At 41.6% G+C, this 18,692-nt stretch overlaps 1 protein-coding gene across 7 annotated transcripts in view; it reads right to left on the reverse strand.

The window, feature by feature from the left end:
• The window catches only part of TTLL5 (tubulin tyrosine ligase like 5), a 141,153-nt gene that overhangs the window by 121,790 nt on the left and 671 nt on the right, over positions 1-18,692 (reverse strand). For 6 of the 7 annotated variants that reach the window (XM_075753846.1, XM_075753848.1, XM_075753849.1 and 3 more), the window contains exons 2-9: positions 18,484-18,656; positions 15,765-15,874; positions 13,737-13,819; positions 12,813-12,919; positions 12,119-12,249; positions 11,484-11,566; positions 9,404-9,473; positions 9,028-9,112 (exon numbers count right to left, since the gene is read on the reverse strand). In XM_075753846.1, coding sequence (XP_075609961.1) covers positions 9,028-9,112; positions 9,404-9,473; positions 11,484-11,566; positions 12,119-12,249; positions 12,813-12,919; positions 13,737-13,819; positions 15,765-15,874; positions 18,484-18,569 — 755 coding nt within the window. In that variant the 5' untranslated portion in view covers positions 18,570-18,656. Of the gene's footprint in view, positions 1-9,027; positions 9,113-9,403; positions 9,474-11,483; positions 11,567-12,118; positions 12,250-12,812; positions 12,920-13,736; positions 13,820-15,764; positions 15,875-18,483; positions 18,657-18,692 lie in introns of those variants that run through there. The other variant, XM_075753850.1, reaches the window with a different exon arrangement.

Consider the following 18,692-nt stretch of genomic DNA (forward strand, 5'->3'; position numbering starts at 1 on the left):
CAGAAAAAAATCAAGGGATAAATCCTCGCTAATTCCTTCAGACTCCAGAAGTACTCTCAACTTCCAGACTAACAGTACATCACCTAGAGGTATCCCAGCCCTCTGCCTCCCTGCCATGCTTCAGACTTCCCCTGTTAAAAGTCACCTTTGACATTCAGATACTGACAGATTACTGTCCTCCCTCCCCATCTTGTAAGAGGTCACCATAAGCCTAATAAGCAAGCATAAGCTCCACCTTCAATAGGCCACCTACTCCACAAGTGACATGCAGCACTTTTCCCTTTTGACCTAGCAAGCTACAAAACATGTCATAGAGCCCACACTTATCTCTAGAAATCCCCAAATACACCACAACACAACTTGGATTGGCCCCCAACAACCTACTATTTTACTGTCACACATTCAGGCAGGACACTACCCGAGGGGTTGTACACCGCTCTTTGCCTTATCCCCAGCATTACTTCAGGAAATGAATTGACCACAAGGTAAAGTTTGTCATATGCAAGACATTTTGGAAATAAGTAAACTGGATCATTAAATATTTACATAAGATGTTACATGGTTTTGCATGAAACTTGGCAGCTCTAGAACGCTTATTTGAGATATCTAGCCAGGGCCTGGAAAAGGAGGAGGAGAAGAGAAAAGACCCTGGAGTAGGAAGAAGGAAAGAATAGTTAATCCCTTTTCTCTCAAACAAGTGCTACAGAAAAAGCACACATGATAGTCTTTTCCATGACTGCACACAGAGTTCCTGCCTAAATGTCCTGGAAATAACCAGTGTAATGTTTCTGTAAGCACGCTCCTCACATTTTATGCTTGGAGTCACTTTCTCAGTCCCTCTTCCATCCCCTCCCCATGCACTAGACTTTGGCTTCCCTGTTAGTCTATTAACTGCTGCTTTGTTTAGGGAACTAAGGCCACACAGAAAGTTGTTTGCACCATTCAATTCTCTTTACAGTTCCCGTGAACTGCTTTTAAAATCAAGATGAAAAGAAACAAGACGCCCTAAGGAAATTGTTTAATGGACTAGAACTGGTAGAGGACAACTACAGATATTTTCATTTTTAACACTATCAAGGTCTGGACTCCAAAATGCCACCTGGGACCCAGTTCCCTTGCAGTACAGGACAGAAAACAGAAGCCTAGAGACCATCACAATGCCCCTATCTCCAACATGAATATTTTCTGGCATCCACCTGATACATCAGTAAGCAACTGAGTACAAATAGGAGCCAAAGCTTGTAAGGGAATTACTAAACATGAAAAGGAGCTTTGGTGACATCTCTATGATGGCAGAGTTTCTCCAAGCAAAGGTGGATAAAATTATTCAAACAGTGCTTTGTTAAAGAACAAGATCCAGGAGCAGATGGCTGCAGGGACAGGGGGGAAAAAAAAAGAAAGACTTATTTTTCTTTTTTTATCTTTTCATAACAAATTTTCAAGTTTTCAACTTATGCACTGCCATTAACAGGCTTTTGAACCTATGGAGCATAAGCAACACCATGAGGGTGACTGAGCACTGGCACAGGTTGCCCAGATATGTTGTGGAGTCTCCCTCCTTGGTGACATTCAAAAGCCATCTGGATATGGTCCCTGGGCAACTGGCTCTAGGTGGCCCTGCTTGAGCAGGAGGGTTGAACCAGATGATCTCCAGAGGTCCCTTCCAACCTCAGCCACTCTGTGATTTGGTGAACCTCTTCTGTTTCTCACATCCTCCAGTTTCTCATTGTGCAGACTGTCACCAAGAGTTGCCCAGCCTCACCGATTCTTTAGTACACTGACTCTGTCTGTTAAGCACAGCAGTAGGGTCATGTAGTTATAACCAGAGACCCACTATGCCTGGGTAGACTACACTCTAGTACCTAAAGACAGACTCAAAGCACTGGGGGGGGAAGGTAATTTGAGGAACATGAAAGATGAGGAGGGGTCTATAGAAGAGATCAAAAATAAGTCTGCTAGTTAGTATTTAGCCACCTTTCCTTCAGAATTTCCTAAAATATGCCATCAAGAAGACAGGTTGCTGAAGCTAGCAAGACACACTTCTTTTTGGTGATCTGCTATGTCAATATTATAACTACACCACTGCAAGATATACAAATATTGCTATATTGCTCAAGTAGCTATTTTTCCACTCCTTTTTTTAAACAACTCTTTCAAACAAAAGAGCAGTTTTGATGAAGTTCAAGTAGGTTGTTCAAAATGAAACCCTTGTCCAAGGACCCAAACTAAGGGCCACATCCTATACCACAGACAAGTATCTAGCTACTTGCTATGATTTAACAAAGGGCATCACTAGGCCATGACAAATATATATAGTAAAAAATACAAAAAATATTTATATTACATATATATAAAAAAATATATAGTAGGCTTCCTTGCAGCTTTCAAACAGTAGCAGCCTGAGGCCAAACTACCCCATTTTACAGAAAAAAATTCAAGGTAAAAAACATACAGTCTAAATATCAGGTAACAAGTGTCTGTATAGGCAGTAAATTTCTATTAAAAGACATATATAGACAAACAGATCAATCTTCCCCCCCCCCAGTGACTCAAACTCTGCTTATCTTTAATTAAAAAGCAAGGAAGCAGCAGAAGGTCTCCTGGTTCAATGCACTATCCACTAGTCCAAAGTCCAGTGGTCACGTCTATTGAAAAACACTGCTCCACAGCTTCTGTGCAAGGCGATGTCTACTGAAGCGGCTGTAGTCTGATCCTAGGTGTCCATGCAGAAGCGGTCAGGCTCCCTAGGAAGCGGAGGCCTGCCAGGCAGGGGTTACTGCAAGGGGGACGGGGCTGCTGCGGCCAGCTCTGGCCTAAGCGCAGCCTGTGAGGTAATGTGAATTCCTTGGCTCCAAGCGAGCACCTGAATTCTTTGGAAACCACAGGAATCCAGCACAGAAAAGGTAAATATCCCAGCAGAGCCAGTGCTAATTAGGAAGCCAGGCTACCGAAGGAAGGGGCACTGCGAGGTTGAGGGGGGTGAGCTCAGGCAGCAGGATAGCAGCTGGTGGCAGCCACTGTGAAGCCCAGCTGTCTACCCCACCCTTACAGGAACTCTCACGTCCCTCCGGAAAGTCTCCCCCAGCTGCTGCTCCTTGGGCCCTTTGCAAGAACATTTGGTTTTCAGCTCAGTTTTGCCTTTTTTTCTTTTAAAACTATTTTGCAAACTCAATGTAAATCTGACTAAGAAGTTCCTGCTGGGCTAATACCTTTCCAGCCATTCAGGCTCAGAAATAAGGCTGCCTAAGCCTGGTAGTTTAGGCAAAGAAGTAGGCTATAAAAAAGTCTCCCCAAAACAAGGAGCCATTTCACTATTAATTTCCAACACCGTGTGTCAAGTCCCCATTATGTCTGCAGACACCAAGCAAGACAGGTCCACCAGGCTCCCTGCTGTCCCAGGAGGAGGTATACAGAAGGAGAGAAAGTCAGACAGCAGAGAGAGGCAGGTGTCCCCAGCTGGCAGGACGGAGAAGGCTCGCAAACAGCACAAGCTATTCCTGGTGCCATGTCCTCTTCTGTACTTCAGACACAAGTCAGGCTTGTTATTCTCTCCTTGCATGGATGCCCTTCCAAAAACCAGCATAAGCCACAAATTCAAGTTGGCTGTAATAGCAGCCTTACGACTTCCACGTAACTGGGCTTGGTGAGTCACCTTCAAAAGCATGTCAAAGTTTGTAATTAAGGCTGTAGCTTATTAACAATGCACCTCTTATTCGTACTAGCATATATCATGTATGTCAATAAATACATTCTATCACATATTTTGGAAGTGTCAGATAAATAAAACTACCTAGATTTTTAATATATGATCACATGACTGAGCTACACCCTCAGGCAAACCTGGACCAAGCTTGCCGAGACTACCTCTTTCTCCAAACCTATACATTCAACGCAAAGGTCCCAGCTACAGCTCTCCAGGCTGTGAATCACAGATGGCCAATACAGATGATAATTGTTTCCAGGACCAAGTTACCAAATATCTGCCAATGTAACAGATGTACAGCAGCACACTGTCTACATTTTTTTAAAAATATGTACTAGAGAAGTGTTCAATGCCACATTTTTCAATCCAACAGACAAGAATCTTAAGTCACCCAGTGCTGCTTTATGCCTTAAGCACAGCTTCAGTCTTGTTTCAAGCCTCAAGAAAGAGGAAAAAAAACCCAAACCACAAACCCACCCCACTCCCTCCAAACAGATCACTGAATATTCCCAAACAAATTTATTAGCAGCGTTTCATTCTAGAGGTTGACTAAGCCCTAAATATGAAAGAGGAGGTTTGATACGAGTTTGAGGGAGGCAAGAAAGGTAGTATTGTAATGAAACATGAAAACACAAAGCACATTCACTGATACCACTCTTAGTAACTCTCCAGAAGTCTGATACCTGACTCTGCTGACCTAAGGTTCTGTCCCTACTAAATACAGCTTATTCCACAGGGAGTGGGGTGGAAATAGCTACAGAAGGAACCTGCTCAACATCAGCACTTCCTAAGTTCTACTTACTATTCTTTCAGGGGATAAACAAAACAAAAGGTTTGAGGTTACTATCTTCCTGAAAAATTGCATTTAAAAAAAAAAGAGAGAGAGAGAGAGAGAGAAACTTTGGCCAGGGCAAACCAACAGTTATTCAGTACTTCCAGCACAAATCAAGCAACAATAGCTGAAGGCTTTGTTACACATCTCTGGGTACGTACCCTTCACATCACCTTCAAAGGAAGCTTTTTCTTCACTCTTCCACATGGAAAGTGAAACACAAGTTACACATGCTGGATCCATAACCCTTTTCTTCTCCTCAGCAGTGAAGCCTCAAATTCCACACTAGATCACATCATGACAAGTCTAGCTGTGCCAAGAAAAACCCGGCCTAAGGAATATCTAGTCAAATATCACAAATGTGCATTATACCACATCTGTTCCTTTTAAGATCGTTACATCTTACACTTTTCTGAGAGCACTCCTTTTCTGGTAGAGGTCACCAACTTTACTGAAAGAGTTAGGTTCCTTGCCTACTTGGAATGTGCAAAGCATAACACTGGAGGGGAACCTTACCTTTCAGATAGTCTAAGAAAAAGCAAAATAAAAAAAATTAAGAGAACAACCCAGAAGAGGTCATCCTGACTACACTTCAGACACTACCTACCTTCAGAAAGCAAACTCAAAGCATGGAAGTCACCACAGTGTGCCACAAACACTAGCAGAGGTCCTGAAAACAGATTCCTTTGTTCTGCTAGTGGGTTTTCCCTTAGATTGCTTCAATATCGCCTTTGATTCCAGGCCCTGATCTTACCTCCCTGTTCTCTGCTACAAATTGCTTCCACTCTTAAGCAGTGTGGGTTGTCTGTTTTGTTTTTTTTCTTAAGAATAGAAAAACCAGCTTCACACCCAAAGATTAAAGCATTCCCTTCCTTCCCACACAGCTAAAGTTTTGTCCCAGCTTTAAACCAAAGCATTATACTGTGTAAGGCAATAAAAGGGTCTCTCCCAGCACTTAACTTGCACTGTTAAACTGAAGGCAAAAAAGCTAAATAGGAAGCCAGAATCAGTAGCTTCAGGTTCCTTACCTTTCACCAACTGAATTTGCAAATCCAGGGTATGGGAAAAATCCAAATCGCTAAGGCTAAAGACCACTAGTGCCATCTGGAGGCCATACAAAACAGCCCACCTGAAGTTTTCTGTAAACCTCTGCTCATGCTTGAGCGTTGTCCTCCAAAGAGAGCTTACCAGCACTTGCTGCGCAAACATACGAACTCTACAGCCACAGAAGAAGGGAAAAGTTTAAGAGTAATTACAGATATTGGTTACAATAAGTTTATACCTATCACGTAAAAGCATTCAGCTACAAGTCTTGCTACAAACCTTTAGCCATAGCTGACACTACAGCTGAAATTACTGAGTGGGCAGTTAAGTTCAGTAACATAACTAGAGTTACCCTCCAGAGTCAGGCCTGTCCTTGGACCAGAGATAACATCTCATTATTCTCTCTACACCAGTCCCACAGTTGTACTGGTACAGCTGACCATATCACAGACCAGCATTAAGATACCTAGTGCCACAGTCTCCATCTACTAGCTACCTCTCAGAGAGCTGTAAAGTGTGATGCAATTTGAAGGAAAGGATAACTATCATTAGTAATACTGTGGTGTCCTGTACATGTATGTTCCACTTGTCAAGTATGTGGACACCATGTGCTCTAGATTTGATTATAGTTTAAACAAATAGAATATAAACACATATAAGACTGTTAAGGATTTTAGAACACTGAAAAGTTATTTGCAAGTATTACTGCCACGTGAGATCTTAGCATGATGGAGAGTCCAGAATTGTTGAGACTGATGCTTCTGGATTGATACCCAGAAAGAAAACTTAAGTTATTTGTTCAGGGTTGACTACAACACTGTTTCAAGCTCAACAGTACAGGCTGGGTGGATAGAAAGCAACCCTGCAGAACAGACAAGCAGTCCTGGTGGACAACAAGCTGAATATGAATTATCAGTTTGCAACAATGAAGACTAACTACATGCTGGGCTGTATCAACAAGAGTGTAGCCAGTAGGTTACTTTGAGTGCTTAACACTGGACATGCATCTGGAACATCACATCCAGTTATGAACCCTGCACTACAAGTAGAAGTACTGAATAAGTGGTACATGTCGGCAGAGAGCTATTAAAATGGGCTGAAAAACATGATGTACAAGGAGAAGCTGAGGAGAAAAGGATTGTTTAGCCTGCAGATAAAAAGGCTAAGAATAGATCTAACTGCTGTGTTCAATGCCTTCATCCATAGCTATAAAGACAGAGCCAGGCTTTTCCCAAAGATGCATAGCAGGATAAGAGGCAACAGTCAAACTGCAACAACAGAAATTCTGATTAGATATAAAGAAAACCCCCACACACATTCACAGTGGGAATGGTCAAATGTTGGAATAGGCTGTCAGGAAAGACTAAAGAATCTCCATTTTTGGAAGATACTAAAAACTTTATGGTATAAGGCCATAGAGCACCACCTAAATAATTTGATGATTCTATCTTAAGGGATTCACTAGAACTGTCTGATCAATGTATTTCAGCCAAAAGAATATACCTGTTTCCTTCCTCATTTCCTTACCTAGGCCTCTAATATGAATAGAATTGGGGGGGGGGGCAGGGGAGCATACACATCCCCACATACACTTCCCCCTCCAAGCAAAACATGTTACTCTACTGTCAGAGACAAAAAATGCTATCTATCATGGAATTAGCACACTTGCTCCCAGAGTAGAAAATTTGTGCAAGCAGCAAATGGATTTTTCTAGAAGTAAACTCCTTTGTTACAAGATCAGCTGAACTACCTGTTCTGGTTTTCAGCTGGGATAGAGTTAATTTTCACAAGAAACTGGGAGGGGACACAGCCAGGACAGCTGACCCAAACTAGCCAGAGGGATATTCCATACCATATGACATCACACTCAGTATCTAAAAAGGGCTGGCCAGGCAGGACAGGTGGCTGCTCAGGGGATGAGGGGCTAGGCATTGGGTTTCAGGGCCGTGAGTAAATTGCATTGTGTAGCACCCGCTTTGTATATTCTAAGCATTGTTGTTGTTATTTTCCTCTTCTTTTGCTGTTCTAATCCCAACCCATTAGTTTTACCTTCTTCTTCCTATTCTCCTCCCCATCCCACCAGGGAACAGGGAAAAGTGAGCGAGCACCCCTCTGGTGTTTAGCTGCTGGCTGGGGCTAAACCACAACACTACCTTTAAGACATTAATGATAGCACAAATCATATTTTGGAGGCCTGCTATACACTGCCCATTTTCAGAACATCCTAGCAATCTACTCATGTATTCACAATCAACAATCTTGCTTTCCTCTTTGCTTTCCAATAACATGCAATATTAGCAACTAACAATTTAATTGCTGATTCCCAAAAGTCTTGCATGCCAGGCATGTTTAAGACTCCTTTTCTAAAGCAAATATAGTTGTTAAGTTTTCCACTGACCAAGATGAGCTACCCCTTCCTGTCTGCCTTTAGGGAAACAATCTGTTCACATTATCTTTGCAGGCAGAGGCACATCACAACACACCTGAAGGGGATCTGTTCATCAATTTAAAGGAAGATATTTCTTGTGGATATATCCTTTTGGATTCAGTATCTGTTTTGGATAAATAAGTTGGATTCAGTGTCTGCCTAAGTCAGAACCATGAAGGCTTAAACCCTAGAGATATTTTGTCTGGGTATGTCAGATGTACTTATAAGAAATTCAGCATTGCTTAAAACTGTTGCAGAAGACAGTCCTATGATGCCCTCTTCTCAAACATCACTGCAGTTAAGTTTCTGGCCTGTTGGAAATTCAGAGGGGTCATTATTTCAAATTTATTCATTACTATAGACAGTTATTTTGCTAAACTTCTGTGATTAAGAGAAACAGGTATTTTTGATAGATAAGCATTCCTCCTGGGAATCTTAAGTAACTTTCATGACTTATGTCCAAAAGAAAATTGACATCTTGCAGTATAAAAAACAGTGAACTAGTCTAAACCCACTTACTCGATACTGTAGAAAATTTAAATACTGACCTAAAATTTCTAAGAGCAGTTCAAAGTATTAAAACAAAGGCCAATACAGCCAGCAACAGGTCTCCAACTGCTTTTGTCTTTAGGATTAAATAGAAATTGAGAGAGTTTAGATTCCCTTCACCTTGGAGGATGGAGAATGGGCACAAAGACACCAAGAGTCCAAAGAGGTTTCAAGAAGAACCCAACCTTGAGAATGAACATGCCAATGATGGTGTGTGCGGCCATTCAAGCCTTAAGAGTTGAAAATTTGCTTTATTTATTACATATGTAATAAAGTCCCTCAAAGATTCTATAATCTACATAAAGAAAACTGATGGGACACAGCATGATGAAATATCACATATTTAAACTCTGCAGAATTCCCTAACTGGCACTTCCCCCATTTGCTATCATGTCAGAAGTACTGAGGCAAGCGAAGACATCTCTGGATCACCAAGTGCAGGTACACTGAGAAAGAAGAAATGTCCCCTACCTGGCCAATCCTTCCTCGTAGAGATAGATGACAAGCGGATCATAGGATGTAACCAGAACATAGAGGCGCACATCGAATTTGAAATCTGAAATACAGTTGTCAAGAGTCAGTGACTGCAAATATCTTTCAGACATCATATCCAGCTGAGGAATTTCAGATTCAGAGGGCAATAAACCATTATCTGCTGCTGACAGCAGAGCCTGAAGCTTTCCTAGTTGAAAAGCTTCCAGATGTTAAGGAATTCTCTAATTACGTTCTTCTGGTATTAGAGGAAGATAGACCACTCAATTGTTCAACTAAATTCCTGCAAAGGTTGCAGAGATCCTCAGGTATGGGGTTGGGGGAAGAGAGAAAAGCAATTCCTAAACACACTCACCATCTATGAGCAGGGGGTTGCTGATGTAACGAGAAACCAGGATGTTGTCTTCCAGGACAATCTGGTTTGGCTACAGAACAGAGAATGCAAGAGTGAAAAAAACAGGAGGCTTAAGGAATAAGATGACTAGATCAAACCCACCATTTTTTCCAGCCTTTCCCTCCTAAAGCCACTCTGTGCCAACAACTATGTCGGGGGAAGGAGGAGACAAAACAAAATAAAAAAACCACCACTGTCATCACAAGATACTAAAGGTAATTAGATCCTAACCAGAAGTCTGGGAATGATTACATTGCCAAAAAACCTGCCCATTGAATCTTCCAGTTAAGTGCTCCTTAGAGTAGAATACAGATTTAACAACCACATAGCAATAATATAAATAGGCAGGAAAAAACCCTCATCTAAGAAGTGACTGTCATTCTGTTTGTTTCTCAAGTGTTTAACCAAACACATGGAGGAGGGGTTTATAAGACACTGGAAGGAGTATGTAACTATAGTTGGCAAGGGAGTCACAAGCGAAGAAGATGACTCCTCAACGTGTGATCTTTATAGCTAGATCCTGGGCTGGGATCCAACCTTTTTGCCTACATGAGTAAATACCCTCTACTGATGTTCAGTTCACAGCAGGGGCTACTGTACCAGGAAGATGCTACCCTTGTAACTCAGAACAGAAAGCTTTATCTATGACAAATACACATCGCAAAGTCATGGGATCTATTGAAAAAGTTTTTACTGTTTGCTATATGCAAGCCTCTCTTGTTTTAACTACTCATTCAAACAGCTTCTTGCAAAACATTTTTTTTGCTTTCAGCTTGCAAAAGAGCCAAGTGAACTCCATCATCCTGCCTTTATTCAATTGTGTGTGTATTCAGCCACATCACCAGCATCATGAGCAGGAAGCCTAGGCATATAGAGTGTACATATACAACGTGAGGGAACAAGCTCATCCTCCCTCAGCACATCACACAAAAGTGACAGTCTGTTTTACTATGGACTAGAGAAATTCAAAGGCTTGTTGTTTTGTTGCGGGTTTTTTGTTGTTGCTTCTCAACACTTTTGTTATGAGATTCTAGAAGTCACTCCCTTAATGGCATCACACTGAAGGAAACTGAAGTCTTTGGGCCAAGCTAGCTGAAGTGTTTCTGGAACAGATATACACAAAGGGAGACTGGTCCCAGAAGGGTCTTTTCCCTAGTTCATGGCCAACTGCCATATAAGCCTGAGCTCGGTCCTCTCTTTCAAGCAAAGAAAAAGTTGAGTGCACCTCTGGAAATACTTACATCATACACTTGGCAAATTGCTCCCTCATTTTATGGGAAATGATCCAAGTAGAGAACAGATGAGGCAGCACGACCCCTTCAATGCAGGGGAGGCTAAAGGGGTTTCAGTGAGTGAAAACAAAATGACTCACCAGTTAGTTTTGCTGCTGAGAATATTTATTGGAATCCCCTCATGTATTTGGCTCCTGCCCTGATGTATTTGTTACCTATGACATCCTAACTCCCTGCAAAGCCCAAAAACGGCAAAAGACACTATAACCAGCACACTGAATTCAAAGAACCACTCCCATTACACCTCAGTAAGGGTACATTGGCATTTAGATAACACAGCTCCAAGATTGATAGGCATCCTACTCTATCCCATAAGGTTTCGTTTTAACTGGTCTTTTCCATAGGGAAGAGGGAGACAAATGGACATTTAGGTCATACAGGGAAACAACCAAGGATAGTTCTGGGAACCTTCCCAACGCCAGCCTACCATCAGCCACAAGGAGAGCATGAAGCAGCACAGCTTCCCATACTGTCTAAGGGAACATGAACTTGCTCCTAATAAGCTAAGACTTGAAAGTACATTGCAGGATAAGCACAGCATACAAAGACATAGATTGCTTTTGGTTATGCAGCATAGGCCTGGGCAGGCTTTGCCAGCTGCTCAGGACTGTTGAACTGCTCACCAGTGTATGGTTGAAATCCAGAGCAGGGCTAGTGCCTGGTTAGATGTTTCCATGCCCCTTGCCTGGAAGCTGGCATAGTTTTGCAGACAGTGTTACTGAAGAGCAGTTCTTTTGCTGAACACTTACATTGTTTATCAGGTAGACACCTCGGCCTCTGGAAGAGGCCACAGGCTTCACTATCCATGGGCCTCTGTCCTTAGAATAGGTATCTGGTTAAAAGAAAACAGCAAAAGTCTGTAAATAAGCAAGATGGAAGGTATTTCAGAGAAGCAAGAATGTTGCTTCAGTAAAAGCTTCAGAGAACTCCACAAGGAGACCGAAGTCTGCTTTTTTGATGTCCTATTGTACCCCTTGGGACTCACTGCAATTATTATGGCCCCTCCCTAAAGCCCCTTCTGCTGCTCTGATAGATTCATTTCTGTGCCCTATGCCTCCTTTTGGCATGTGTCTCTTCAGTACTTCAGATATTAGTCAGGGATATTGTGAAGTGGATCATCAACAACACTGGAAAAAAAAAAAAAAGCAGCTAAATTCTGGAGCCTTAAGCCCACATCAGCTACTTGAGGACTTACCAGGCATGAACAGTAGAGTAGAAATTATATAAAAAAATCATAGGGGCCTTTTCCACTGTCTTTCTAGCTTCCTCTAATTTTGTTGCCTTAATCACTGGCATGATTAACAAGCTGGGATACTAAAAGTAATTCCCCTTCCCCACCCAGTTATTTTGCTTTAGGTCTGGGCACCATCAGCCATTCACTTACTGCAGAAGTCCTGGTACTCTGTCGGGAGGATAAAGGTCTGAGGTAAGATATGGAATGTCTTGAACCCATGGGCCAGCTGCATACGACTGACGTTCTTGTATAGTCTGTCCTTTCGTGTCAGTTCATATGACCTGAAATACCAAAAGAAGAGACTGTATCTATTTTTTCCCCCACATAAAAATACCTCACAGTACAACAACACTTCGTCCTAGTTACTAAGAGCATCTGTAGCCCTGTCAGACATCTAAACCATAACCTGCAATTACTCTTCATTTTTACTGTCTCTGTCCTATGGCCATATTAATATCCATCCTCATTTGCAGCACCTCTTGCAATTACCAAGATAGACTGAAGCACAGCAAACTGTTATAACGGTGTTTGTAAACTTTAGCAGGTGACATATGACTATCTCTGTAACTAAGAACTCAAAGCCCCAAATACTTTATTTATCCCACCAAATAAAGAAAAAAAAATTGTAAAAATCCAGTATTTGGGCTACAAACAAGCACTTCAACTCACATACTACTTCCCCAAAACCCCAAGACCATTTAGAATGAAGACAGCATGTACACAGGCCCAGTGCATTGGGACTTTACAGTATGATGTATACTCTTTTTTTTTTAACACTATCTATGCTCAGATTTTTGCAAATTATCACAAAGATGTTCAGCAAAACATGACATCAAGGCCTTACCTAGGGAAATGATTGACTTTCTGAATATCTGTAAGGGAACGCAGCAAGTAGGGCTTCAAGTGTGATCCTGTCCACATGAGATTATAATCGTTGCTATTAGGGTGCACCTAAAAAGCAACATAAAAACACCACTCACACAACCATAGAACTAACGAAAAGCACCACCACTTGTCCTACAGACTGTGATCTTATGCCTATGAGATCAAAGTAATTCTAGTTTAAGACAATCCCCACTACCCATCTCTAACATCAGGGCAACTCTAGTCAGACTCCTGTCCTAAGCTACTGTACAGTGGTGCTGGGAAATAACCATGTCATATTTTTCCAAAACTCCTGGTTTTGTTCTTCTTATAGACTGCTTAAATCCAATTTGTAAAGTGTATTAGATTTCTTCAGGAAACTTGTGAGACCAATCCCTTAACTTGGCGTTATTCAGAAGAAAATCCATTATAACCACACATCTTAAACTATCATTAGCTGCATATAGGACATTCTTTAGAGCAAGACAGGTGCTAGAAGAGAAATGTGAAACACTACAACAATGCTTCTGTGAGCTTGCAAAGGGTGAGAGATTAAATCCTTCAGATCTTCCCATGGGTGTGAGATGACGCTTTAGAAGCGAGAAGAGAAAAAAAACAACACATGACCCAACTTCAGCATCCCTTTTTCCCTAATTTTGCAGGCATAAGGCTAAAGGGTACTCCTTTGAGAGAGCAAAATCACAACATATTTCCTGTCTGACTGGCAGCAGAGTATATTAAAAAAACCTCAAGGGGGTCCACAGCAACCTCCTGGCTCTAACCCTGCAGAGAAAAAAAACCCCAACAAACCACAAAACAAAACACAAAAATAACCCAAAACATAATCATCATCCTCATCACCACCTCCCAGCACATAATCAGCTCTGAAGGTCGTTGCACTCACCTCATGGAATCCATGGGCAGTCAGAATGCTTCGAACCAGACGGCTGTCTGTTCGCACAATTTTATAGGACAAGTGGTAGCGCTCTGTTAAGAGGGCAAGAGACACGATATTAGAGTCTGCACCTAGAAGAATAAACCAAAGTTACCTATGCTACTAAAGAAGAGAGAAGAGCATCGCAGGACTCAGCACAGTACAGTTGCACTTAATCCACAATGGACCATCCACACAGTAGCAGCCCATAACAGGCAAAGGGTGATAGGAGATGCCCGTCCATCTCTTGGGGCATTAACTCCAATGATGGCATTGAACTGATTTACATTAATCCTTAGGTATAATATTGCTGCATCACTGAACCCTATCGTATCAAAATAAAACACAGGACATCCTAACAAATGTCCAGGTTTTGTTTGGGGTTTTTTTAAAACAGCTTTTTTATACAGACTGTTTTATAATACTCCAAACATGATTTCAGCTCTTTCTTCTTTATTCAAGATTAGTATTCCTAGCTAAAAGTAATCATGCCATATGCCCCTCTGACACAGTTAGCTTACATGATCACTTTTCAGATCTTGAAAACCCAAAATAAAACACTGAATTTTTGTTCATATCTCATTCATCTGTATTGATCTTCTAATAAATAACTGAAAAAGTAGTAGGAAATAAATAGGACAAGGAAAGAAAAAAATCACCATCCAAGTAGAAAGGAATAAAAACAAAACCAGAAAGCAGCATTGGAGGTATAAGATGAACGGAAAGCAAGTAGCAAGACTAGAGGCCAGTTGTCATCCAAAAGGATGTGGCAATCCATTAAAGAATTCAAAGAAAGTATAGGCAGAAATTGCAACACTACAATACAGAATCACTTGGAAAAGGCACTTTACAAATTGGTTTAAGCAGATTAGAGAGATGAAGATTAGATTAAACCTCAGGAAATGTATTCAGCCAACAAGTCTAAAGAAAAGAGTAAAAAGTATCATAATCTGGGACTGGACAAAGCTCAAGGAAATTTAACAAGTTGCACTATTCAACGGAAGACTTGCTAAACCACAAAAAGCCTCTACCTCCTGAGAAAAAGCAGAAGAGACATCACGCTGTCTACAAGTTACAGAGATATCTCTACAAGTATACAAGTTACAGTTACCATCAAGTTACAGTTACCATCAGCTTCTGCCACCATTAAAGTACGTTTTTAACTCACAAGAAAAGGATCAGGGTTTCCACACAGAAATCACCTTCTCCACCCCTTACCCCAATGAGCCAAAAGCATTTCTGCTTGGCTAGGATATTAGAAATGAGGGCACCAATTACCTAAGAAGGGGAGAAGCAAGAGACAAAAGAAGCGTCAGCAACTTCATAAAAAGAAGCTGAGTAGATTTCAGCTTTTCTCCAACTCAGCACATCCAAAATGAGCTCCCAGCTGTACACACCCGCAAGTACTAACTCTCACAATTCAGCAACTGTTTATAACAACTCTGTCTCTTATTTAGAGGCTTTCCCTTATTTGACACTAGACAGGTTTGATGTCCCGACTCAAGCGCTGCCAGAGCGGCAATCATTTTGCTTATGGCCTTACTCACAGCTGTGAGGTTGTAGACACAGAGATTTGTTACTACAGCTTACTATTGTTCTTACCACTGTGGTGTTGGCTGCTTTATTTCCCAGGGAAACCCTCTCAAAACTCATTGCAATGATTGCTTTTAAGTTCTTAGCTACAGAGTAGTGAATTTATATTCTGGTCATAAGTTCTAGCATGGCCTCCAAGCTCAATCTGCAAGCAGACAGTTCCAACTCAAAACACACGAGGGCCCAATGGAGGGACACATAACAGACATGTCACAACCCAAAGAAGTGATAAACATTCACCAATTGATCAAGCATTTCTGAACATTTCAGTGCTCAGAGACCAGAAAGGATTGTAATTTCCTTCCTACCATGTCCTCTTCCCCACCACAAAGAGAAGGGAAGACGCAGGTAAGAGACTTCCACCTCATGCCTTCAGGCCAAAAGCTGGCACATAGTCGCACCCACCTCCAATTAGGCGGAGGTAGCTGTCGTTGGTCAGAATGGCTTCAGCATGAAACACCAAGACAGGGATCCGCCTGCAGCCGCCCCCAGTCCACTTGATACATGGATGATCCCTGAAACAGCCAGACAGTCAGTATAAGCAGCTGCTGAGCCTCATACACACAGCAATCCTCCATACTCGCCCATGCTTGCCCATCCAGCCTGTGGACAGGACACAGGCAAACAGACTGTGGGAAAATAACGGAAGACTGGTGAAGAGGATTGTAAACACACTCAAGTGACTTGCGGCTAAGGTGTAGAAACATACATATACCATTCTAATTGTTGTCCGTCCTTGTGCATTTGACAAGTAGAATGTCTGTGTTCAGATAACGTAGGTCTGTGATAGATGCAGAAACACCCTATTGAACATGCTTGAGATTCCTGTCCTGCTGTGGAAAAGATCAAAGCACAGTGGTAAACTACACCTGCACAAATTCCTGAAAAACAGGCGCAAACAGCAGGTTCAGCAATCTTCTAGCAAGAGCCGAGCTCCATGGTGCCTGTGTCCCCGCTTGCATGCCTCTGCCCCGGTGCTGCTTCAGGGATCCCCCGATTGGCAAGGTAACAAAAATAAATTTATTCTTTGCAATTCAGCCGTGGTTTTGTGATTGTTCCTGCGCCCTGCCTTTGTGGTTATTCCTGTGCCCTGCCTGTGCTGACTCACACACACGTGCTAGGCACCCTTGGTACTCAGCTATAAAGGGAATCTTTCAGATCATCCTCTTTTTGGGTTGGTTTTGCCATTCTAAGTCAGAGTTTTGTTTAATTTGATTTATGTTACAGAGTGTAATCTGGGAGAAACCCCATGAATTTTCACAGCTACAGTTATCTAGATTTATAGCCTGATCTATAAATCAGGATAAACCATAATTGCTGGTATCCACATAACTAGACCTTACAATGCAGGTTCCAGTCTCAAATTTAAGAACTGCAAATCAGTGCTCACAGTCTGGTTGTAATCCTGGACTCCAAAGTGCATAAAAAGGCACTCATGCAGAGTTTGAGAGACTAGAATAGGCTTGGCTCAACACAATGGATAAACTTGTGTGTTCTTCCTTTGTAATTTCTGCCAGATGTAGTGGAATGCTAGCTCCAAATTCAACAATGACACCCCCAGCCAGCCACTGAAGCTACAGGTTCTGAATCAGTTCTGCCCAAAACAACAAGACCACACAGTAAATTTTGTCTCCTCAGAGGAATTAAGGACACACACAAAAAATTAAGATCTGTTATATAAAATCCTAAGATCACAGAAATAATACTTGTCAACCCCTCTAAGCAAATAAAACTCAGACTGCTTATTATTCACTGCCCAAGGAAATGGGACCATGAAAAAGTTAACAGAAAACACAGACTGAAGGGTTGGAGAGACACATCTCTATCTACACAGACAAGAAGAAATATAAAGACTGGCAGAGATACACAAAAGCATTTGTCTGTAGAATGTACAAATCATTGTCTGCCAAACATTTGGAGAAACTACAGAAGACAAAACACTTCTCACATTTAGAACATAGGAACAGAGGTAAAATGGCAACTTTCTGATGCTAGGACAAGTAAGTACTCTTAAGTGTAACCTTATTCTTCTTAACCAAGTTATTACCATTATCACCCAGACTAACTTCACAACACTCCCATCTGCTTCCACTACCTCTAAAGAAAAAAGAAAAAAAAAATCAGCTACTGGGGTGTAATTAGCTGAAAGGGACACGAGAAGCTTCCAGAATTTACACTACAGGCCAGAGCCTTATGTAAGTGGGAAATGAGCTGAGGCAACAGAAGGGGAGTTTATGTTAAGCCTGTCCTGAGGATTTGCAGTAAGGTTGAATCCTCCAGGTGACAATCATTCATTCCTAGCATGATCCTTGGTCACTTGATGTGGACACCCTGTTACAATTACATTCTAGGTGAAGGCAGTTCTGGACCTTTCCATCCATGAGGGTCTTAAATCTGAGCCAACTACTTCATATGAAGTAACATTCCTCTAAATGCCTTAAGTCACTGCAGTTTGCAACTGAGCACTCAGTCACAATATGCACCCAAAAGAAAACAAACAGGACATATTAAAGTAGGTCCAGATGAAACAAAAAAGGGATTCTACTCTAGGAAAGAGTAAGGGAGCGACTCCTTCATAAGCAAAGATAAAAGAAGTTACTAAACAAAGATGGAACAAACATACACTAGTAAGTAATAAGAACTCTAGGAGTTGTGTTATCACAAGACAGTTTTTGAAAAAGGACATAAAATATTGCATCAGTCTACTGTACAGTAAGTTTCCATTCTCTGCAAAGTAAAAACTAAAACAAAAAACTAAAAAAAACCCACCAAACAACAACAAAAAGCCCCAACACCACCAAAACAAGAAGAAAGGACATAAATTTTCTTAAACATCATCAAGAAAGTTCCCAGCTTAGGAACAAAACAGGAAGAGTTCAGTGAAACTACAGACTTTAGAGTAGCCAAGGAAGAACTGCACCTCCAACCCTGATGAATACGGTAGTCTTTTAAGATACAAAGGTAGGTAGCCTGCCCACAGGCTTAAGAACCAAATCAACCATCTTCTGCTTTTATAGGCAGGAGGAGAGTAAGGAATGCAACTGTCTTCTCAGATTAGTACAAATCCTGCAGGAAGCACAAGGAGATACAAACAGTTAAGAGGGGTTTTTTTTTTCTTACTTACTCCAACCCATCTACAACATCCTCCTCCTCCTCTTCCTCTGAGGATGAGCCAGTTTCCTCCAGATCTCGAGCCATCCCAACTGGCATTTCCTCTAGGAGTTTTCATACAGCCCAGTCTCAGTAGCCTCTCAGACTCCTTCCTGCAGATTCAAGGGATCTTGCAAGAGTAGTTACCTGCAATAAGGATTAAACACATGAATGCATAGCTGA

The sequence above is a fragment of the Balearica regulorum genome, chromosome 5 (genome assembly GCF_011004875.1).
Source record: "Balearica regulorum gibbericeps isolate bBalReg1 chromosome 5, bBalReg1.pri, whole genome shotgun sequence".
In the NCBI taxonomy this organism is placed as follows: domain Eukaryota; kingdom Metazoa; phylum Chordata; class Aves; order Gruiformes; family Gruidae; genus Balearica; species Balearica regulorum.